Source organism: Nelumbo lutea, chromosome 7, assembly GCF_056320005.1.
Source record: "Nelumbo lutea isolate HS-2025 chromosome 7, American lotus-T2T, whole genome shotgun sequence".
Taxonomy (NCBI): domain Eukaryota; kingdom Viridiplantae; phylum Streptophyta; class Magnoliopsida; order Proteales; family Nelumbonaceae; genus Nelumbo; species Nelumbo lutea.
The window spans coordinates 27,332,354-27,349,450 of NC_142690.1; the positions used below are offsets into that span (position 1 = coordinate 27,332,354).

A 17,097-nucleotide genomic window follows, 5' to 3' on the forward strand; every position below is an offset into this window, starting at 1 on the left:
ATGTCATTCTTGAACAGTCATCAACAAAAATAACAAAATACATGTAACCATTACAAGACTCAATTCTAATTGGACCCCAAATATCTTAATGAACCAAAGCAAAAGGACTCAACATACGACTATCAACTCTAGGACTAAGGGAAACCCAGTGGTGTTTCCCATACTGACATGACTTACACTACAAAGAAGACAAACGACTCAATGACGGAACAAGTAGCTTGAGAGCTTTAAGAGATGGATGGCCAAGTCTACAATGCCACTAGAGAGGAGTCAAAGAAGTTTGAAGTGCACCTATAGAACCACCACCATCAAGGTAATACAATCCACTAGCTTCATGCCCTCCACCAATCTTCCTCTTGGTCTTGAGATCCTGAAAAACACAGGAAGGGTAAAACATGAGGGAACAATTGAGGGATTTGGTTAGTTTACTAACAGACATAAGATTAAAAGGAAACTTGGGTACATATAAAACAGAAGACAAAGAAAGAGATGCAATGTGAAGTAGAACCATTGGCTAGAGTAACATTATGTGATGTAGAGGTCAGAGAGAGAGGAAAACACACCTGGAGCCCCGGTCATGTGATCAAAGGCTCCAGAGTCAATTATCCAAGGGGAAGGTTTTGATGTCAGGCAAGCCATACCTAAATAAGCAAGGGTGGCAGTATTCTATTGTGAAGTAGCCTAAAGGAATCTCTCATACTCATCTCTTGGGATACTCACCATCTCCTTCCTAGAAGTAGTTGTTATTGTAGAAGGTGTTGGATCAACTAACTTATTATCAATAACTTCACTACCACCAACAGTTGCATGATTGGCCCATGTGGAGGGTGGTCCATGCAGATCATAACAGAAATTAACTATGTGTCCATCTCTTCCACCACAATGTGTACATTTCCTAGTAGTATTTCCCCTTCCTCTGCCACGGCCTCCCCTTGAATCACGACCTCCACCATTGCTACGACCAAACATAGGGTTACCACAGCCCCCCTAACTGTACGACCACCTCCTTTGTTCCCATAAGTTCCAACAAGTGTTGATCTGTCAGGAGGTATGGTACTCTCTATGGGACCAAGAGAGATCCTACGGAGATGGGCAAATCCACCTAATACCTGTGCTCTAACAAGTTCATACTCTTATTTCAGCCCCACTAAGAACTGGGTAACATCAAGTTGTTCCCTTTGTTATTGCTGAATTTTGACATCCAGAGTTAAGGGATGATAAACATTAAGTTCATTCCGGAGATTTCTCATACTGGCACTTCAAGGGTCTGATTTCCCTGATGTAAATTGAAGTACTCCTAATAAAGCTGATAAACTCATGTAGTGGTCTTGTCCAGAATAGAGTTTCTTGGCGTGCTCCCAGATATCCTTTGTTGTGTCCAAGAACATTAAGTTAACACTGGTTTTAGGCTCCATATTGTTCCACAACCACGTCATGATTTCAGCACCCTCCTGCTCCCAATTACTAAAACCGGAGATTCAGCAGTAGGTTTCTCCTCCCATACATGTTTTACTTTCTTCTTAGCCTTAAGAAACACTTCCACCGACTCAGCCCATGGCACATAATTTTCACCATTGAGTTTGATGGATGTCATCTGCACACTTAAAAAATCAGAGGAAATCATCACACTCGATTTCTGGTCACCACTGACATCTCCCATTGACGCCATTTCAATCTACGAAACAGATTCTGCCCGTCCTAAAAAAACAGTCCCAAACACTTCGACTATTGTTCTTTGAGTACTACAACACACTCATTACCGTACAGTGTCTTCTCACTCAATCACCATGATTCTGCCCAAGCATACACTCGGCCACTTCTGTTAACATACGATTTCATAACCATCATAAAAAAATACCCCTCTTGAAACTGCTCAATAGAGGGTTCAGACCACCACAACTACAACCACACGAACACCAAGGCTGTCACGCATGGTGACAGCAGTCCAGAAATTCTCCACTAGGGCCGCCGTACTCCCTCTTCACCTGTAACTAGGCCACTGTAACACTAGGAACGCCTGAATAGGTTGCCACAGACTTCTGAGGAGTGAGGATTACCGCAGCCTTCTCCACCACTTACTCCAGATTGTGCAGATCAGAAAAAAAAAATATATATATATATATAGAACAAAAATTAAAAAAAAAAAAAGGAAAGAAAGAAAGAGGAAAGAAGATCTGATTGAATGAAGTTGTGCTCTCTCTCGTTTCTCCTTTTAGCAGCGCTCTGATACCATGTAAGAATAGTTCAGTCGAACTAGGTTCAGAGATAGGAAGAAGAAGAAGAAGAAGAAGAAGAAGAAGAGAGATGAAAGAAGTGTCGAACTGAGAAGTCAAAAAGACTCTCCCAGCCGACCATATATTTATATATCAAAACAGTGTACAGTCAAATATGCCCCTACTTAAGTATGGGACATGTAATTAACATAATACTTAAACAGAAATGACTAAAATGCCCTTCCTTAGCCGACTCTAACAAGTTCATACAAATTCTGTGTGCAAGAACAGAAGAACATAGAGCTTTTTCACCTTCTAGTGGGTCTCCTGGAGTAGAACTTCGCTGTCCAGCATCTGCCAATGCATCTCCTTCTACTATACACGGTGTTTTAAAAGCGCAAGGGGCAATTTGCGCCCGAGGCACAAGGTGCAAGGCAAAAAAAAATGCTAAAAATAAAAATGTCAGAAAACTCAAAAAATGCAAAAAAATAAAAAAAAAAAGCATAATATTGACAAAAATATAAACTTAAATTTTAAAATAAATGTTTTAAAAAACCTATTATCTAAAATTAAAATACAAAAACATAACATGTAAAGCGTAATCAAATGAAAACTTTAAAAACAAAATCAAACATATAAAGCATTTTCAAGCATGTAAAACCCACAATCTCTTTTTTTCCTCAATTGCATTACTTCAAGTAGCTAATGTGATGCAAAACATATTGCATTCTTGATTCTACGAGCCACCTTTGTACCAAGCCCCTCGAGGCAAGCACAAACAAGCCCATGTTAGGGTCTTAAATTCTTAATTCTTGCAAAAAAACTAATGATTTTATAATTTTATTTGCCTGTTAAGAAGATACTTTATTAGAATGAATGAATGAACAACATTAGAAAATAGGGGGTCTTGTTTGGGCTTTGCTTCAAGGGGCATGGCCACGGTCCAAGAGCGGAGCCCCTAGCCCATCCACTAGGTTCAAAAAAAGCAAAAAAGCATAAAATTTTCAAAAGGCACACGCCTGGGTTAAGGTGCACCAGGCATGTGCCTTTTGAAAGGGTTGTGCCTAGGACCTAGGTAAGGCACATACCCTATAATGCGGCTCACCTGTGTGCCTAGGTGCACCTCCTAAATCACTGACTGAACAGTAAGTAGACCTGAAACTAAGATCTCTCTAGCAATCCACAAACTGCTCTCCTTCTTCTTGCCCTAATAGGGAATAACCAACGCTGCTTAGGTTCCCTTGGTCTCTTCACCAAGGAAGAAACCCTAAGAACAAGATGTGGGCTCCTTAGTGACTAACGAACAAGTTAGGATTTTCAGTAGCAATGCTTTGAAAATCGTTATTGTATGGTAAACTGTAGAAAATTGAATCAAATTGAATTGTAAACCATATTGTAAATCGTAAAATTATTTCTATTTAAACAAACTTGTCAAAAAATAAATATAGATATATTAAAATACAAAATATATATAGGAAAGTGATTTTACCCTATTTTCAATCCATGACTACCACATATATACCTACAACAATAGAACTTACCACTTGTATTATAGAAGCCCAAGATGATATAATCAAGTTTGACTTGAAAGTCAAATAAATTCACATACAATGGCTCTTTAACCTATATATGATGCAAAATAAATTCAGCAATGATCTGATCTTAAATAACGTACATAAATCATTTTCTAAAACAACAGAATTTACCATTTATATAATAGAAGCCCAAGATGAAATAATCAAGCTTAACTTGAAAGTCAAAAAAATTCACATGCAATGGCTCTTTAACCTATATACCATGCAAAATAAATTCAACAATGGTCTTAAATAACGTAAATAAATCATTTTCTAGTAAAGGCTTTAAAACAAGTCTCCCTTGACAAAACTAGATATAAGAAAAAGACAAAGTAGAATACTAATTATTAATTGAATTTATTGGAATCACAATGAATCATAGAAATCGTATAAATCATAAGAATTATGAATCAAAAAGTAGGATTCAAACAAAAATCGTAAAAGTTTTGCACAAAATGAATCAGACATAAGATTTGAATCGAAATCCTTGGAATTCATGATTCAAATCATGAATCATATCGTAAGTCATAAGATTTCGACAACATTATTCAGTAGAACAAAGTTCCAGAGAGAGAAGAAGAGAAAAGAAGGAAAAAACATGTTTTCATCATAAGAAAACTCCTATTTCCCTGATACCATGAAGTATTTTGAGCAAGAGTAGACAAGAAATGAGAAATGACAGGAAGAGAAGAGAATGAGACAATGGGGCAGCAATTCTCTCTCTGTCCAGCCCAAGATAGAATTTAAATGAAACTTAAAGCATGAGAAAATACAAAATTGCCCTCGATTAGGCGAGCTGTACATAAACAGTCTTTAAGGAAAGAATAACTTATGCCCAGTAATAGTAAACTAAAATATGAAACAGCCCAGCCCATACAACATTAAGACTTACAACAATGCCCATATAATTTTCCCCTAAAAGAACTTGACCTTGAGTTCAAACATCCCTTTTCTGATAGAAAATGCTAGAGAAGTTTCTGAACAATTATTATGCTTTAGAGTACTCTTTTAACATACCAAAAAATGCTTTTATACCAATATAAACCAATAGAATACAAGCAATTTACCAATTAAAAGAGAAAATAGGGAGACAGACAAACAGACAGGCAGACAGACAGAAACTGAACTCCCAACGCTGTTAACCTACATTACAAGCAAAGAGCACAAGGGGTGATTTACCTCAAGTTTTGTAGCCCCCACCACAAACAGTAACAGTATTTAGACAGGAATTTCTTGGATGTAACAATTCCAGAGGACAAAGCCTGTTGGTAGATTCCAAAATCAAATGGTGGATTATCACCCTCTGCAGGGCATTTATTGTTAAGAACTTCCTTACTGATGTTAAGCCAGTTACTGTAACTTGGCCCATTCCAATTACCACAATACAAGTAATTTGTATCACATTTTATGGGATTTGATTCAGTACAAGCTTCCTGCCAGCAAGCATCATTGCGCTCAACAGCTAACAAGTACCAGAAAGCTCCAACTATCTGCAGATATTCCACCTATAGAGGTTAGATGTGTTTCATAAACTCTTAAGAGCATGTATGTTGTAGTTTAGCATACAAGACCAAAAGCAAGAAGGGGTCCATCAGAACATACAATAAAATCTCAGGCTGTCAAGCATAAATAATGCAGGTTCAAGTCTCTGAGTGGCCACTTTGTGCAAAAAATTCCAAATGTTAGGACCGTATCCAGTCCACACCTCCCAAGCCCCAGATAGTCAGGACCAACATTCGGTAATGGCCTTTTTTTACATGTTACAAACATGCAGAAGTGTGATAACTAGTGGAAATCTGTGCAAGAATAAAAAAATAAGAGAAATAAAAAATATAGAGAAAGAGATAGTTTAGTGGGGAATAATTGTGTTGGTTAATCATATCCAACACTGCTTTTTTTTTTTTGTACAAGAGGGGTCTATCATACCCAACACTCCTTTATTATATATATATGAGTTACAAGTGATATGAGAAAAGGATGATTACACCTTTATCATCCCCCTCAAGTATAGAATAGTTATCCAACACACTCAGCTTGCCAAGATTGACAACTAGTTTTGACTTTAGAATGCCTTTGGTAAGGAAATCAGCCAATTGATTCTTAATCTTCAAAAAGGGTGGACAAACTTGTTAGGCATTCTCTAATGAAATGCCGGTCCTCTTCGACATATTTGGCACAATCATGTTGAACTGGGTGTGTGCAATGTTGATTACTACCTTATTATCAAAATACAATCTCAAGGGTTGTTCAGCATTTATTCCCGAATAAACTAGAACATGCTTCACCAATAACCAACAATAACTCTGAAATAAGAACTTGCTCTATATTCAGCCTTGACACAGGACCTGGGCACTATAGACTGTTTTATATTTTACAAGCAACTAGCCAACAAGAGTACAGTACCCTAAACTTGACCATTTATCACGCACAGAACCTGTCCACTCAATATCAAATAAACTTCTACCCAGAAATGACCATGATTAGCAAACAATAGATCTTCTCTGATTAATTTCAAACATGGAAGCCAAAAGCTGCTTGAATGCCAAGACTTCATCTAAGAAGTTGCTTGTCAAGACAATCCAGGTTCAAATGGAATTGTGAAAACCCAACAGTTGGCCCATCATCAGAAACGCATGTATGTGCATATAAACTCAGAGATACGCACAGATTTGGCTTTCCTTTTTTTTTTTAATTGGTATGCAATAATAAATATTTTCAAATAACTCAATATGATAACATTTAACTGATATCATGCCAAGTTAATATACATTAACAAAAGAAGATAATCCAAACAATGAAATACTGTACAGGAAGGAAAAAGAAGCTAACCAACATAAAATATCCACCAAATTACATTAAGACTTACATGACTAGCAAGCATATACCACAGCAAATAGTATGCAGCACCAGCAAAAGCAGATTCAGCAAATACACCAGCAGTCCTTTTCAATTCTGAAGTCAAGGGTAGGATTCGGTAAAACCTAGGTATGTATTGAAGCATCACAATAAAAAGCAGTGCCTGTTTTGTAGCCAGAACATCTGATTTTTGAAGAAACTTCCAAACTACAATCTGCACACACCAAATAGTAATCAACCAATTCAACCAGCTGCTCCTTAAAACACAAGAAACAGAAAATGCCAAAATACAGTAAGAAAAAAAAATGATATCTACTCGACAATTTAAATAGAAAAATGACCCTGCAAATAGTTTGTTCCTTCCAAAGAACTTTCGCTTAAATGTGCATGTAAGATATATTAAAAAAAGCACCTATACGACAAACAACACTAATAATATAAACTTTTTTCATTCAAAACTAAAAAATAATAGAAAGCCAGTTCACAAGTTGTCACTTTACTATTATGAAAATGTTCAGTTATACCATTTTTATTAGTAATAACAGGACAAAAAATAATATTTAACAATAAAAACTATGTTGAATGGTAAAACAGGAAAGGAAGAACTTGAACAAAATGGAGCAAAGCTCAAAATATAACATATACAAAACTTCACTATCAATAATATTATCCCTATTCCTGCTTCCATCCCATTGAGACCCTTCTTTTGAAACTAGGTTCAAGTAAGCACTCTTTCCACCATTTGAGGCATTGAGCATTCCTTCCACCATAGTTCATCCCTTGAATGAGCTGAAACCTTCACCCCTTCCAACTTCTCCAAAAGTGCAATACAGTCCCCATTTTCCCTGTCCAGTACAGGCCTTCTGAACCTTGGATACCAAACCAATTGCTCCCCTCTCCTCTCAAAAGTCAAAACAGTGTAGAATGTCAACTCAGCCTCAGTCAGCCTGTATAACCTTGGACAAAAATCACTCAGCTTTCCTACCCCACACCACTCATCTTCTAAAAACCTAATTCTTGCTCTACCCTCTACTAAGAAGCTGATTAGACTTCTGAACTCCTGATTAAAATTCATTATCCCTTTCCAAACACTTACCCCACAAGAAGAATTCACCTCCCTTGACTCCCACCCAAACCTCACCACCCCATATTTCCCCACCACCACTCTCCTTCATGGTGAGTTTCTCTCTCCACAACCATTTTGCAGTCAACGCCTTATTGAAAACCCTCACCTTCTAAACCCCAAACCACCCCTTTCCGTTGGTCTACAGGCATCTTCACATTTGACCAACATCCAGAGTGTTCCCCACATCACAGGAAGAGATATTCAGACCCATGTTGGTTTTATCCCATCTTCTTTACATGTCTATGAGTGTAATCTTACAGTTTCCATGCAATAGATGTTAGTGATAAAAGTATATGTACAAGTCATTTTAATGGCTTTAACAACTACAAAATAGACAAATTGTTCTGGCCAGGATAAGCATATTCCACTTTTCAAGTACTTCCAGATAGCAGATGCATAACATAAATTGGAAAAAAAGAAATCATGGAACATGAATTTCAAAAATTCAAACTAAAAAACGCAACCTCGGAAGCTGAATAAAATTGCAGACTTGGAAAGAAAAGGAGAAACTTAAAAAGTTGCTCTGGACCTGTGGTATTGGTAGCACAGCAAGAAAATCAACAATAAAATACCATCGCAAATATCGCTTAGCTATTTGTGCAGGATCTATCACAAGTTCACCTCGACCAAAAACCCGAGATGATGGTGCAATGTAAGCTGTGCGGAATTGGAGAGCCATGTGAATAACATAGAAGGCATCAATAATTGTCCGCAGTGTTGTCACTGTAATTGCTAACTTTCGATCTATACTCAAACAGTTTGAATCACTATTGATAACTGGGAGATAAAAAAATAAAGGATCCACTGATACTGCAAGAATACATGATATGACAAAGAGCCTATTCCATATCTGGAGGAATTTATCTTGAGGGTCAAATATCTTCTTCTCTGACACTTTAAGATCTTCTGGAAATACTGCACGAGAAACCCCAAACCGAAGTGATCGACCAAGTGATTTAAGTCCTTCAGACCCCTTTCTCATTCCCATCTTGAAGGATTTTGATGAAGTATCAGTTGCACGACCAGCACGACCCAACCCCTCAATGTTAAACCCACATCTGTTCAATCCTCCCGCATCAGATGATGACGATAACCTAGAATCCAGATCATCCAGCCTGAGAAAAGCACAATTACCAAAATTAGCTGATTATTTCACAATATTACCAAGTATAACATGTAACAATTTATAACCACTCAGCCTAATGTTCTCATCAATCAGAAAGAAAGCAAAATATCGCATCCATTTATTGATATACATATCCAATTAAAAAAATAGCTGATTCAGTGGTAAGAATCTTTTTTTTCTTTCTTGCATCCATAGAATTAAAGTGGTATTTTCTTTACTTAATAATTTATTAGGAAAAGACAAGAACAAAAGGCTGGTAAAAATAAAAGCATATACCAAGCCAGGCTTGAGCGAATCCCAACAAGGCCATCAAAGAAATCCCAGCAAAGGGGCAAAAGCACAAATCAATCAAAAAAGGGGGCCAAACAGTTAAGTCCAACAGAACCAATGGAATATTTCCCTTGTCCCCAAACTTGTCAGGTGAAAAAAAGGCAAAGATAATGTGGAGTGTCATCTGTTCACAATGAATCAGGGTGTTTAGACTTTGGGCAGTGTTGACAAGTTGGGCGGCTTGGGCATTACAACTCTACAATTTTATGTTTATTTTTATTTATGGGCTGTCAGTTGTCTTATCTATATGGGCCTAGGGCCTGTTTGTTTTTTATTGTTTCTTGTAGCTGCAGCCTCTTACTAATTAAGGGAGTAGTCGATCAAGCCTACAATCAGCCTTGAATTCGAAAGCAAAAAGGAAAGATTTCAGAAGAAAAGAAGAAGAGAGGGAGAAAAGAAGCACACAAAGGGTTTTAGAAAAGAGAGAGAGGGTTGATCTTAATGATCTGCCAACCCACTCTTAATATTTATATATGTTGACTAATTGTAGAAGGGCTGAATTGCCCTTATTGCTTACATGGCAAACAAACTAATAATAACGCTGAAATAACAAGTTGTAACAACAAACTGAAATAACTACCAACTAACACTGACATAACTAACAAAAAACATAGGCTATGCTGCCATACGAACATAGTGGGGACCACAGCAGTGGGGTCTACATCAGTGTTCTCTACTCTCCCCCTCAAGTTGGGAATAGATATTTGTCATTCCCAACTTGCATAGGTCTACCTCTAATTTCTTCCTTGGAACAGCCTTGGTGAGAAGATCTACGAGTTGCATGTTGTAGGTGATATACGGGAGACACACTTCTTGAGACGAAACCCTTTCTCTGACAAAATGTCGGTCGACTTCGATATGCTTAGTTCTGTCATGTTGTACCGGATTATGAGCTATATTGATAGCAACCTGATTATCACAATACAACATCAATGGCTTCTCATAAGCAATACCCAACTCCTCAAATAATGAGTTCAGCCATAGGATTTCAACCACACCATTAGCCATAAATCTATATTCAGCTTAAGCACTAGAACGAGAAACAACACTTTGTTTCTTACTCCTCCAGGAGATAAGGTTACCTCCTACAAAGGCACAATATTCGGAGGTAGACCTTTTGTCATCAACACTCCTAGCCCAATGAGCATCTGTATAGACCTCTATCTTCATGTGATCATTATTCTTGAATAATATACCTCTTACTGGACATCTCTTCAAGTATGATAATATTCTCTCAACTGCAAGGAGGTGAGTAGTTCTAGGAGATTGCATATATTGGCTGACAACGCTGACTGCATAGCTTATGTCCGACCGTGTGAGACAAAGATAGAGGAGTTTCCCAACCAACCGTTGGAACATAGCTTTGTCTTCAAGAGCCTCTCCACCCTCTACACTGATCTTGTGATTCTGTTCAATAAGTGTATCTACAGGCTTAACACCCAACTTTCCAGTTTCTACTAATAGATCTAGAGCATACTTCCTTTGAGAAATAAAAATCCCATGCTTAGATCTAGCAACCTCAATACCCAAGAAATATCGTAGCTCTCCCAAATCTTTCACCTCAAACTCTTGATGAATGAGCTTTAAGAGACTCAATCTCACTGTTATCATTCCCTGTCACTACAATATTATCCACATATATAGCAAGCAAAGTCAAGGAAGAGTCCACTCTTTTAATGAACAATGTATGGTCTGACTAGGCCTGTACATAGCCGAATTTTTCAAGGGCTTGTCTGAATCTATCAAACCAACCTCTGGGGGACTACTTTAGTCCATACAAGGCTTTATTCAACCGACAAACCTTATTACCTGTCTCTGCATCATAAAATCCAGGAGGTAACTGCATGTAGACTTCTTCTTGTAAGTCTCCATTGAGGAAGGCATTTTTAACATCCATCTGGAACAAGGGCCAAGAATAACTGGCTGCAAGGGATAGCAGAACTCGAACAGTGGTCATCTTTGCTAGTGGAGCAAAAGTCTCCAAGTAGTCTATACCAGAGTAAATCCCTTTGCAACTAACCGGGCCTTATACCTTTTAATGGAACCATCAGCATTATGTTTCACAGTAAATACCCATCTACATCCAACCGGTTTCTTTCCTTTAGGCTGGTCAACTAGCTCCCAAGTATTATTCCTCATAAGGGCATCCATTTCAACCTTCATTACATCTTTCCACTTAAGAATTGACAAGGCTTCCTACACTATTCTGGGAATAGGAATATCAGCAACGGATGTGAGAAAGGACTTGTAAGAGGGGGACAGGCGATCATAGGACAGAAATTGGGAAATGCAGTGAGTTGTGGATGTGGTGCAACACCGTTTGCCTTTACGGACTGCAATGGGGAGGTCAAGGTCATCCAAAGAATGTAAAGTAGCAACTGTGGAAGGTATCTCAGGGGGATCTGGATCTGATAAAGAAACAGTGGTACCTGGATCTGGATCCGAGAAGGAACTGGGGCTGGCCTGAACTGCTGATGACCAAAATCAACCTACCTCCACTGCCTATGATAAACTCTCAAATCCTGACACCTCTGACAACCCTCCCCATTACATCCCTCATCACTCAATGGAAGAGGTAAAGGAACTTCTGATGAGTTAACCACACTCTCACTACTCTCCCCCTGAGGAGAAACCCTAGGATAATAGGGTACCTCCTCAAAAAAGTAACATCCATCGAGACAAATCTCCTCCCAAAAGTAGGTTCATAGCAGCAATAACCCTTTTGAGTTTGTGCATAACCGAGAAAAATGCATTTGGAGGCCTTAGGATCAAATTTGGAACGATGAGGTCCAAGAATCTGAACAAAGCAAGTGCAACCAAAGGTTTTAAGGGGAACAGTAAATAATTCTTTATCGGGGTATAGAAGGGTAAAAGGAGGTTTCATGTCAAGAACCCGTGAAGGAACTCGATTAATGAGATACACTGCTGTAAGAATAGCATCGCCCCAGAAACGGATAGGCACATTGGAGTAAACACAATGCTTCTAGCCACCTCCAATATGTGCCTATTCTTCCTCTCAGCAACCCCATTCTGTTGTGGTGTATAAGGACAAGTACTCTGGTGAATAATCCCATGATCAAGCAGATAAGAGGCCAATGGCTTGGTAAAGTATTCTTTCGCATTATCGGATCTGAAGATTTTGATTTTGACCCCAAAATGGGTTAAAATCATCTGATGAAAAATCTGGGTCAGAGCAGGAACCTCATCTCGATAACGCATAAGGTAAACCCAAGAAAAACGGGTATAGTTATCAACAAACAACAAGAAATATCTGTATCTCCCCATAGAAGGGATTTGATACGGGCCCCAAACATCGGTGTGCACAACATCAAAAGAATTACTACTTTTATTACTCAAGGAAAAAGATGTCCTACAATGCTTTGCAAGCTCACAACTCTCACATCTCAAATTTGACATTTGAACAGACTCAAATAAATTTGGAAACAAACTCTTCAAAGACCGAAAGGATAAATGACATAACCGATTATGCCAAAGCATAACCTGACTAACAGGTTGAGAAACAAAAGACTTCCTATCTTCGTGATCTTCCCAATGAGAACTCTCTCCATGTAGATAGATCACATTCGTCTCACGGCCAGTCCCAATCACCTTCCTTGTCTCCAAGTCCTGAAAAATACATCGGTCAGGGAAAAAAGTTACTGAACAATTCTAATGTTTTGTAAGACTACTGACTGAAAGCAAGTTAGTATCAAGCTTAGGAACATGCAGAACTGAAGATAAGGAAATGATATTAGACAACTTGATGTCTCCCTTGCCAGAAATGGGAACAAGGGAAAATGGACACTTTATCTCTACCAGAAGACAAGTGATAGGTAGTGAACAGTGATGGCAAACTAGTCATATGGTCAGATGCACCTGAGTCTATTACCCAACAATGTTCAGTGTTACCTGGAGCTAAAGCATGGTAAGCTGAGGCCCGAGTACCTGAATGAGCAAAGGCTGATGTGGAAGGAGTTGATGATGACTGAGATGATTGAGTTGAATTCCCAACTTTCTTTTCCAACTGAGTTAGGGCAGCCTGAACAGTAGCTAAGGTGTCTAGAGGCATGCATTTTGTGCCCGATGAAGATGCAGAATCGATATTAACAGTCATATGGGAATTACCCCTTTTGTTCCTCAGCTTTGTTGGGACTAGATGAGGGTGCAGCTTCCAACATGTGTCTTTAGTATGCTTAGGTTTTTTGCGATGTTCACACACTAGATCCCGCTTATCTTCCTTCTTTATATCCCTCTCCGTATCACCCCAAGACTTAGGTTTAACTACTGCCAAGGCTGGTGGGAAGGGCTGATGTTGCATCATAACCTTTCTCCTAGTATCTTCACTATGCACCAAGGAGTAGGCTTGAAATAAGGTCACACTGTCCCTTGTTAGTATTTGTTGTCTCACAATATCATAGTCAGGATTCAGACCAGCTAGGAATTCAAAAACCCTATTAGTTTCAACTTGCTTTCTATGAGTTTGTGCATCCTTCTGACTTTCCCACTCAAGTGTTTCTAAGTGGTCAATTTCATGCCACAAAGATTTCAAAGTAAAGAAGTAAACCGAGACTAGTTTCTCTCCATGCTTAAGGTTATTAACCTCACACTTCAATTCATAGGCCCTAGCAACATTAAGGGGTTGGGAGTAAGTCCCTTTCACGACATCCCAGATTTCCTTGGTTGTTTTTGCCCACAAATAGTTCCAGCTAATATGTGGCTGCATAGAGTTGCACAGCCATGTCATAACCAAATAGTTCTCCTAAACCCATTTGGCATATGTTTGGTCCTCCTTAGATGGTTCTTTCACATCTCCAAATAGGTAGCTAAGTTTTCCTCTACCCCCAATGGCCATCATGGCCGATTGGGCCCATTCTAAGTAGTTGGATCCATCAAACTTCACAGTTGTAATCTGAAAGGCATTCTCAGACATGTTACCAGAATTGTTAATCCTAAAAACACCTTCCCCCTGATTCTTGAACTCCATTCTTGGTCAAAAATTAACAATAAAAAACTTTTGAAGCTACTGTAATAGAAAACAGCACCTAAACAACTGATAACAACCGGCCTAGGTCTTCTAAAAAATAAGGAAAAACAGAATTTTGTATGAAACCAGTTCAAATCTGATCTGAAACCAACAACAGTTCTGAATTTTAGGGTTTTCTCTCAAAACCCTAGAAAGAAAAAAAAGGTTTTCCAGCCGCACATCTCAGAGTAGACCAAGATGATTCTTTCAAGGTTATTCTCAAGCAAAAAAAAAACTTACTATATGAAAGAAAATCTCTAGCTGCCACCTTCTGTTTGATGCAGAACCCAAATCTTGAATTCGAAAGCAAAAAGGAAAGATTTCAGAAGAAAAGAAGAAGAGAGGGAGAAAAGAAGCACACAAAGGGTTTTAGAAAAGAGAGAGAGGGTTGATCTTAATGATCTGCCGACCCACTCTTAATATTTATATATGTTGACTAATTGTAAAAGGGATGAATTGCCCTTATTGCTTACATGGAAAATAAACTAATAATAAAGCTGAAATAACAAACTGTAAAAACAAACTGAAATAACTACCAACTAACACTGACATAACTAACAAAAAACATATGCTATGCTGCCATACGAACACAGTGGGGACCACAGCAGTGGGGTCCACATCAGTGTTCTCTACAAAGGGCAACTATGTAATTTTAATCCTTCTATTAATGAGTATAAAAGTCAGTGGGACAGCACACTGCTTCCCAGTTCCCATGATTTGATCTTCTCCCAAACCCTTGTTTCTCTTCTCCCTTCCCTCTTTTCTTTTCTATCCCTGACCTGTTACAGCTCTAATAACCAGTCTTTTATTGTTTTTTCTCTCTTATCTCTGCTGTGATCACCAACTTGGTATCAGAGCAGGGGTCTCCTTGCATTCTTTTTCCAATGCAAGTCTAGGATCAGTGGGCTGCATGGATTTCTAAAGGGCTGATCAGAAGTCAGAACACTAATACCTGGCCTGGTTTTGTGGAGTTTTGGGAGATCAATTGATGCTGTTTGCTATGCCCGAAAAAAGTCTCAGAAAATCTGCTCAAAAGTGAAAGATATCAAGGAATCAATTTTGAGTTAAGACCAAGAGTAATGTTTGATAGTGGCTTTTTTATAGGAAACGGTAACTTACATTAAACTTTAAGGAAAAAGTAGTAGAACTGTCACCTTCATAAGCTAGGTGACCCTTCAACATAAAATAGATTACAGACATGCCCAGAAAAAGTTTTCCCTACTAACTCCTTGCTTTGCTAAGGTATCGGCCATTGCATTGGCTGACCTCCTAGTCCATTTATAGTGTACTTCATGCTCCCTTATTAGGTGCAAATTTCCCTTACTGGTTGTCTAAGGGACCAGGTGCCCAAACTGTTAGTTTGCATCCAGCCTACTACCAATTTCAAATCATCTTCTACTTCCAAATGTTGAAAACCCAGTTTTTTAGCCAAATTTAGCCCCTGTAGGAGTGCCAAGACTTCTGCTCTAAGAGAGTCCCCCAAACCTATCAGGCCAGAAAACAGGACCAGGACTCTTCCTTCCCATCTCTAAAAACACCCCCAATTCCAGAGGGGCCAGGATTACCTATAGAGCCGCAGTCAAAATTCAGCTTAACGCCGACAATTAAAGGAGAGTCCCCCAAACCTATCAGGCCAGAAAACAGGGCCAGGACTCTTCCTTCCCATCTCTAAAAACACCCCCAATTCCAGAGGGGCCAGGATTACCTATATAGCCGCATTCAAAATTCAGCTTAACACCAACAATTAAAGGAGGGGACCATTACTCTTGAATTGCTATCGAGGAGCAAGATGAACTCGCTATCATGCTCCAACCTCTAACCAAAGCATCTACAGAGAAGACTTTGAACAGGTCCAACGACTTTTTTTTTTTTTTGAAAACGGTAACTTTCACTGAATTAGTAAAGGAGTACAATGCCAATCAACACAGCTGAGTGTTCACCCCATATATTATCCCAAGATTTATAGCACATCCCAGAAAGGATTTTCCCTTTGTGTTCCCTGCTTTGCCAAAGTATCAGCATTCAGCCACACTACTGGCTGACCTCCTTGTCCAAATAAAGATAACTCCAGTTTCCCTTGCTATACAATAAATTTCCCTCATCTGCTGTCTAAAAGTCCATACCCCCAGACTTTTTGCCTGCAGCCATCCTATTAATAGCTTAGAATCTCCCTCCACTTCATAATTTTGGAAACCCATTGCTTGGCCAGCCTCAGACCTTGAAGTAAGGCCATAATTTCAGCACTTAAAGAATCGCCATACCTATTGGGCCAAAGTACAGTGCTATTAGCCTGCCCTCCCTGTCTCTGAATACTCCCCAGGGTCCCAGATTGCCCAAGAACTTCCATCAAAGTTCTTTATCCCTTGGTGTGCTGCTGGTAAACATTGAGGCTGACCCACATCCTTAGTAGTAGAAAGATTTTCCACCGTCAACCAGCCTCTAAAAATGTTCTCCACTGAATAATCTTTGAATAATTCAGTTGATTTCATCCAATGTAGGACTTTAGTAAGTATGTTATCAATGACTTGTTCCTTGGACCTTTCTTTCCCTTGAAAAATTCTGTTATTTCTCTCATCTCATAAAGACGAAAGGATAGCATCTCTGCTATCTCTCCAAATCACCCTACCTTTTTTCTTAGGTAGTCTAAAGAAGCTTGATTCGAAGAGGCTTGCCACATCAGAATGGGGGGTCCACTTGCAGCCAAACAAAGAGGAAAACCAAATCCAAACAAAAGAAGCAAAAGGAAAAGACAATAAAAGATGTGTAATTGTCTCACCACAGCCCAAACAAAGACAACAAACATGAGGCTGAGGGGAAAGGTAGCAATTTGGTCTTCTTTTTTGTAGTTT

The 17,097-nt window shown here is 38.8% G+C and overlaps 1 protein-coding gene across 4 annotated transcripts in view; it reads right to left on the bottom strand.

Moving 5' to 3' along the window:
• The window catches only part of LOC148845845 (putative cyclic nucleotide-gated ion channel 5), an 89,352-nt gene that overhangs the window by 51,694 nt on the left and 20,561 nt on the right, over positions 1-17,097 (bottom strand). For 3 of the 4 annotated variants that reach the window (XM_088954778.1, XM_088954780.1, XM_088954777.1), the window contains 3 exons: positions 8,299-8,884; positions 6,654-6,857; positions 4,967-5,277 (listed from right to left, as the gene is read on the bottom strand). In XM_088954778.1, the coding sequence (XP_088810904.1) occupies positions 4,967-5,277; positions 6,654-6,857; positions 8,299-8,884 (1,101 nt within the window). Of the gene's footprint in view, positions 1-4,966; positions 5,278-6,653; positions 6,858-8,298; positions 8,885-15,200; positions 15,274-17,097 lie in introns of all 4 variants that reach the window. The other variant, XM_088954779.1, reaches the window with a different exon arrangement.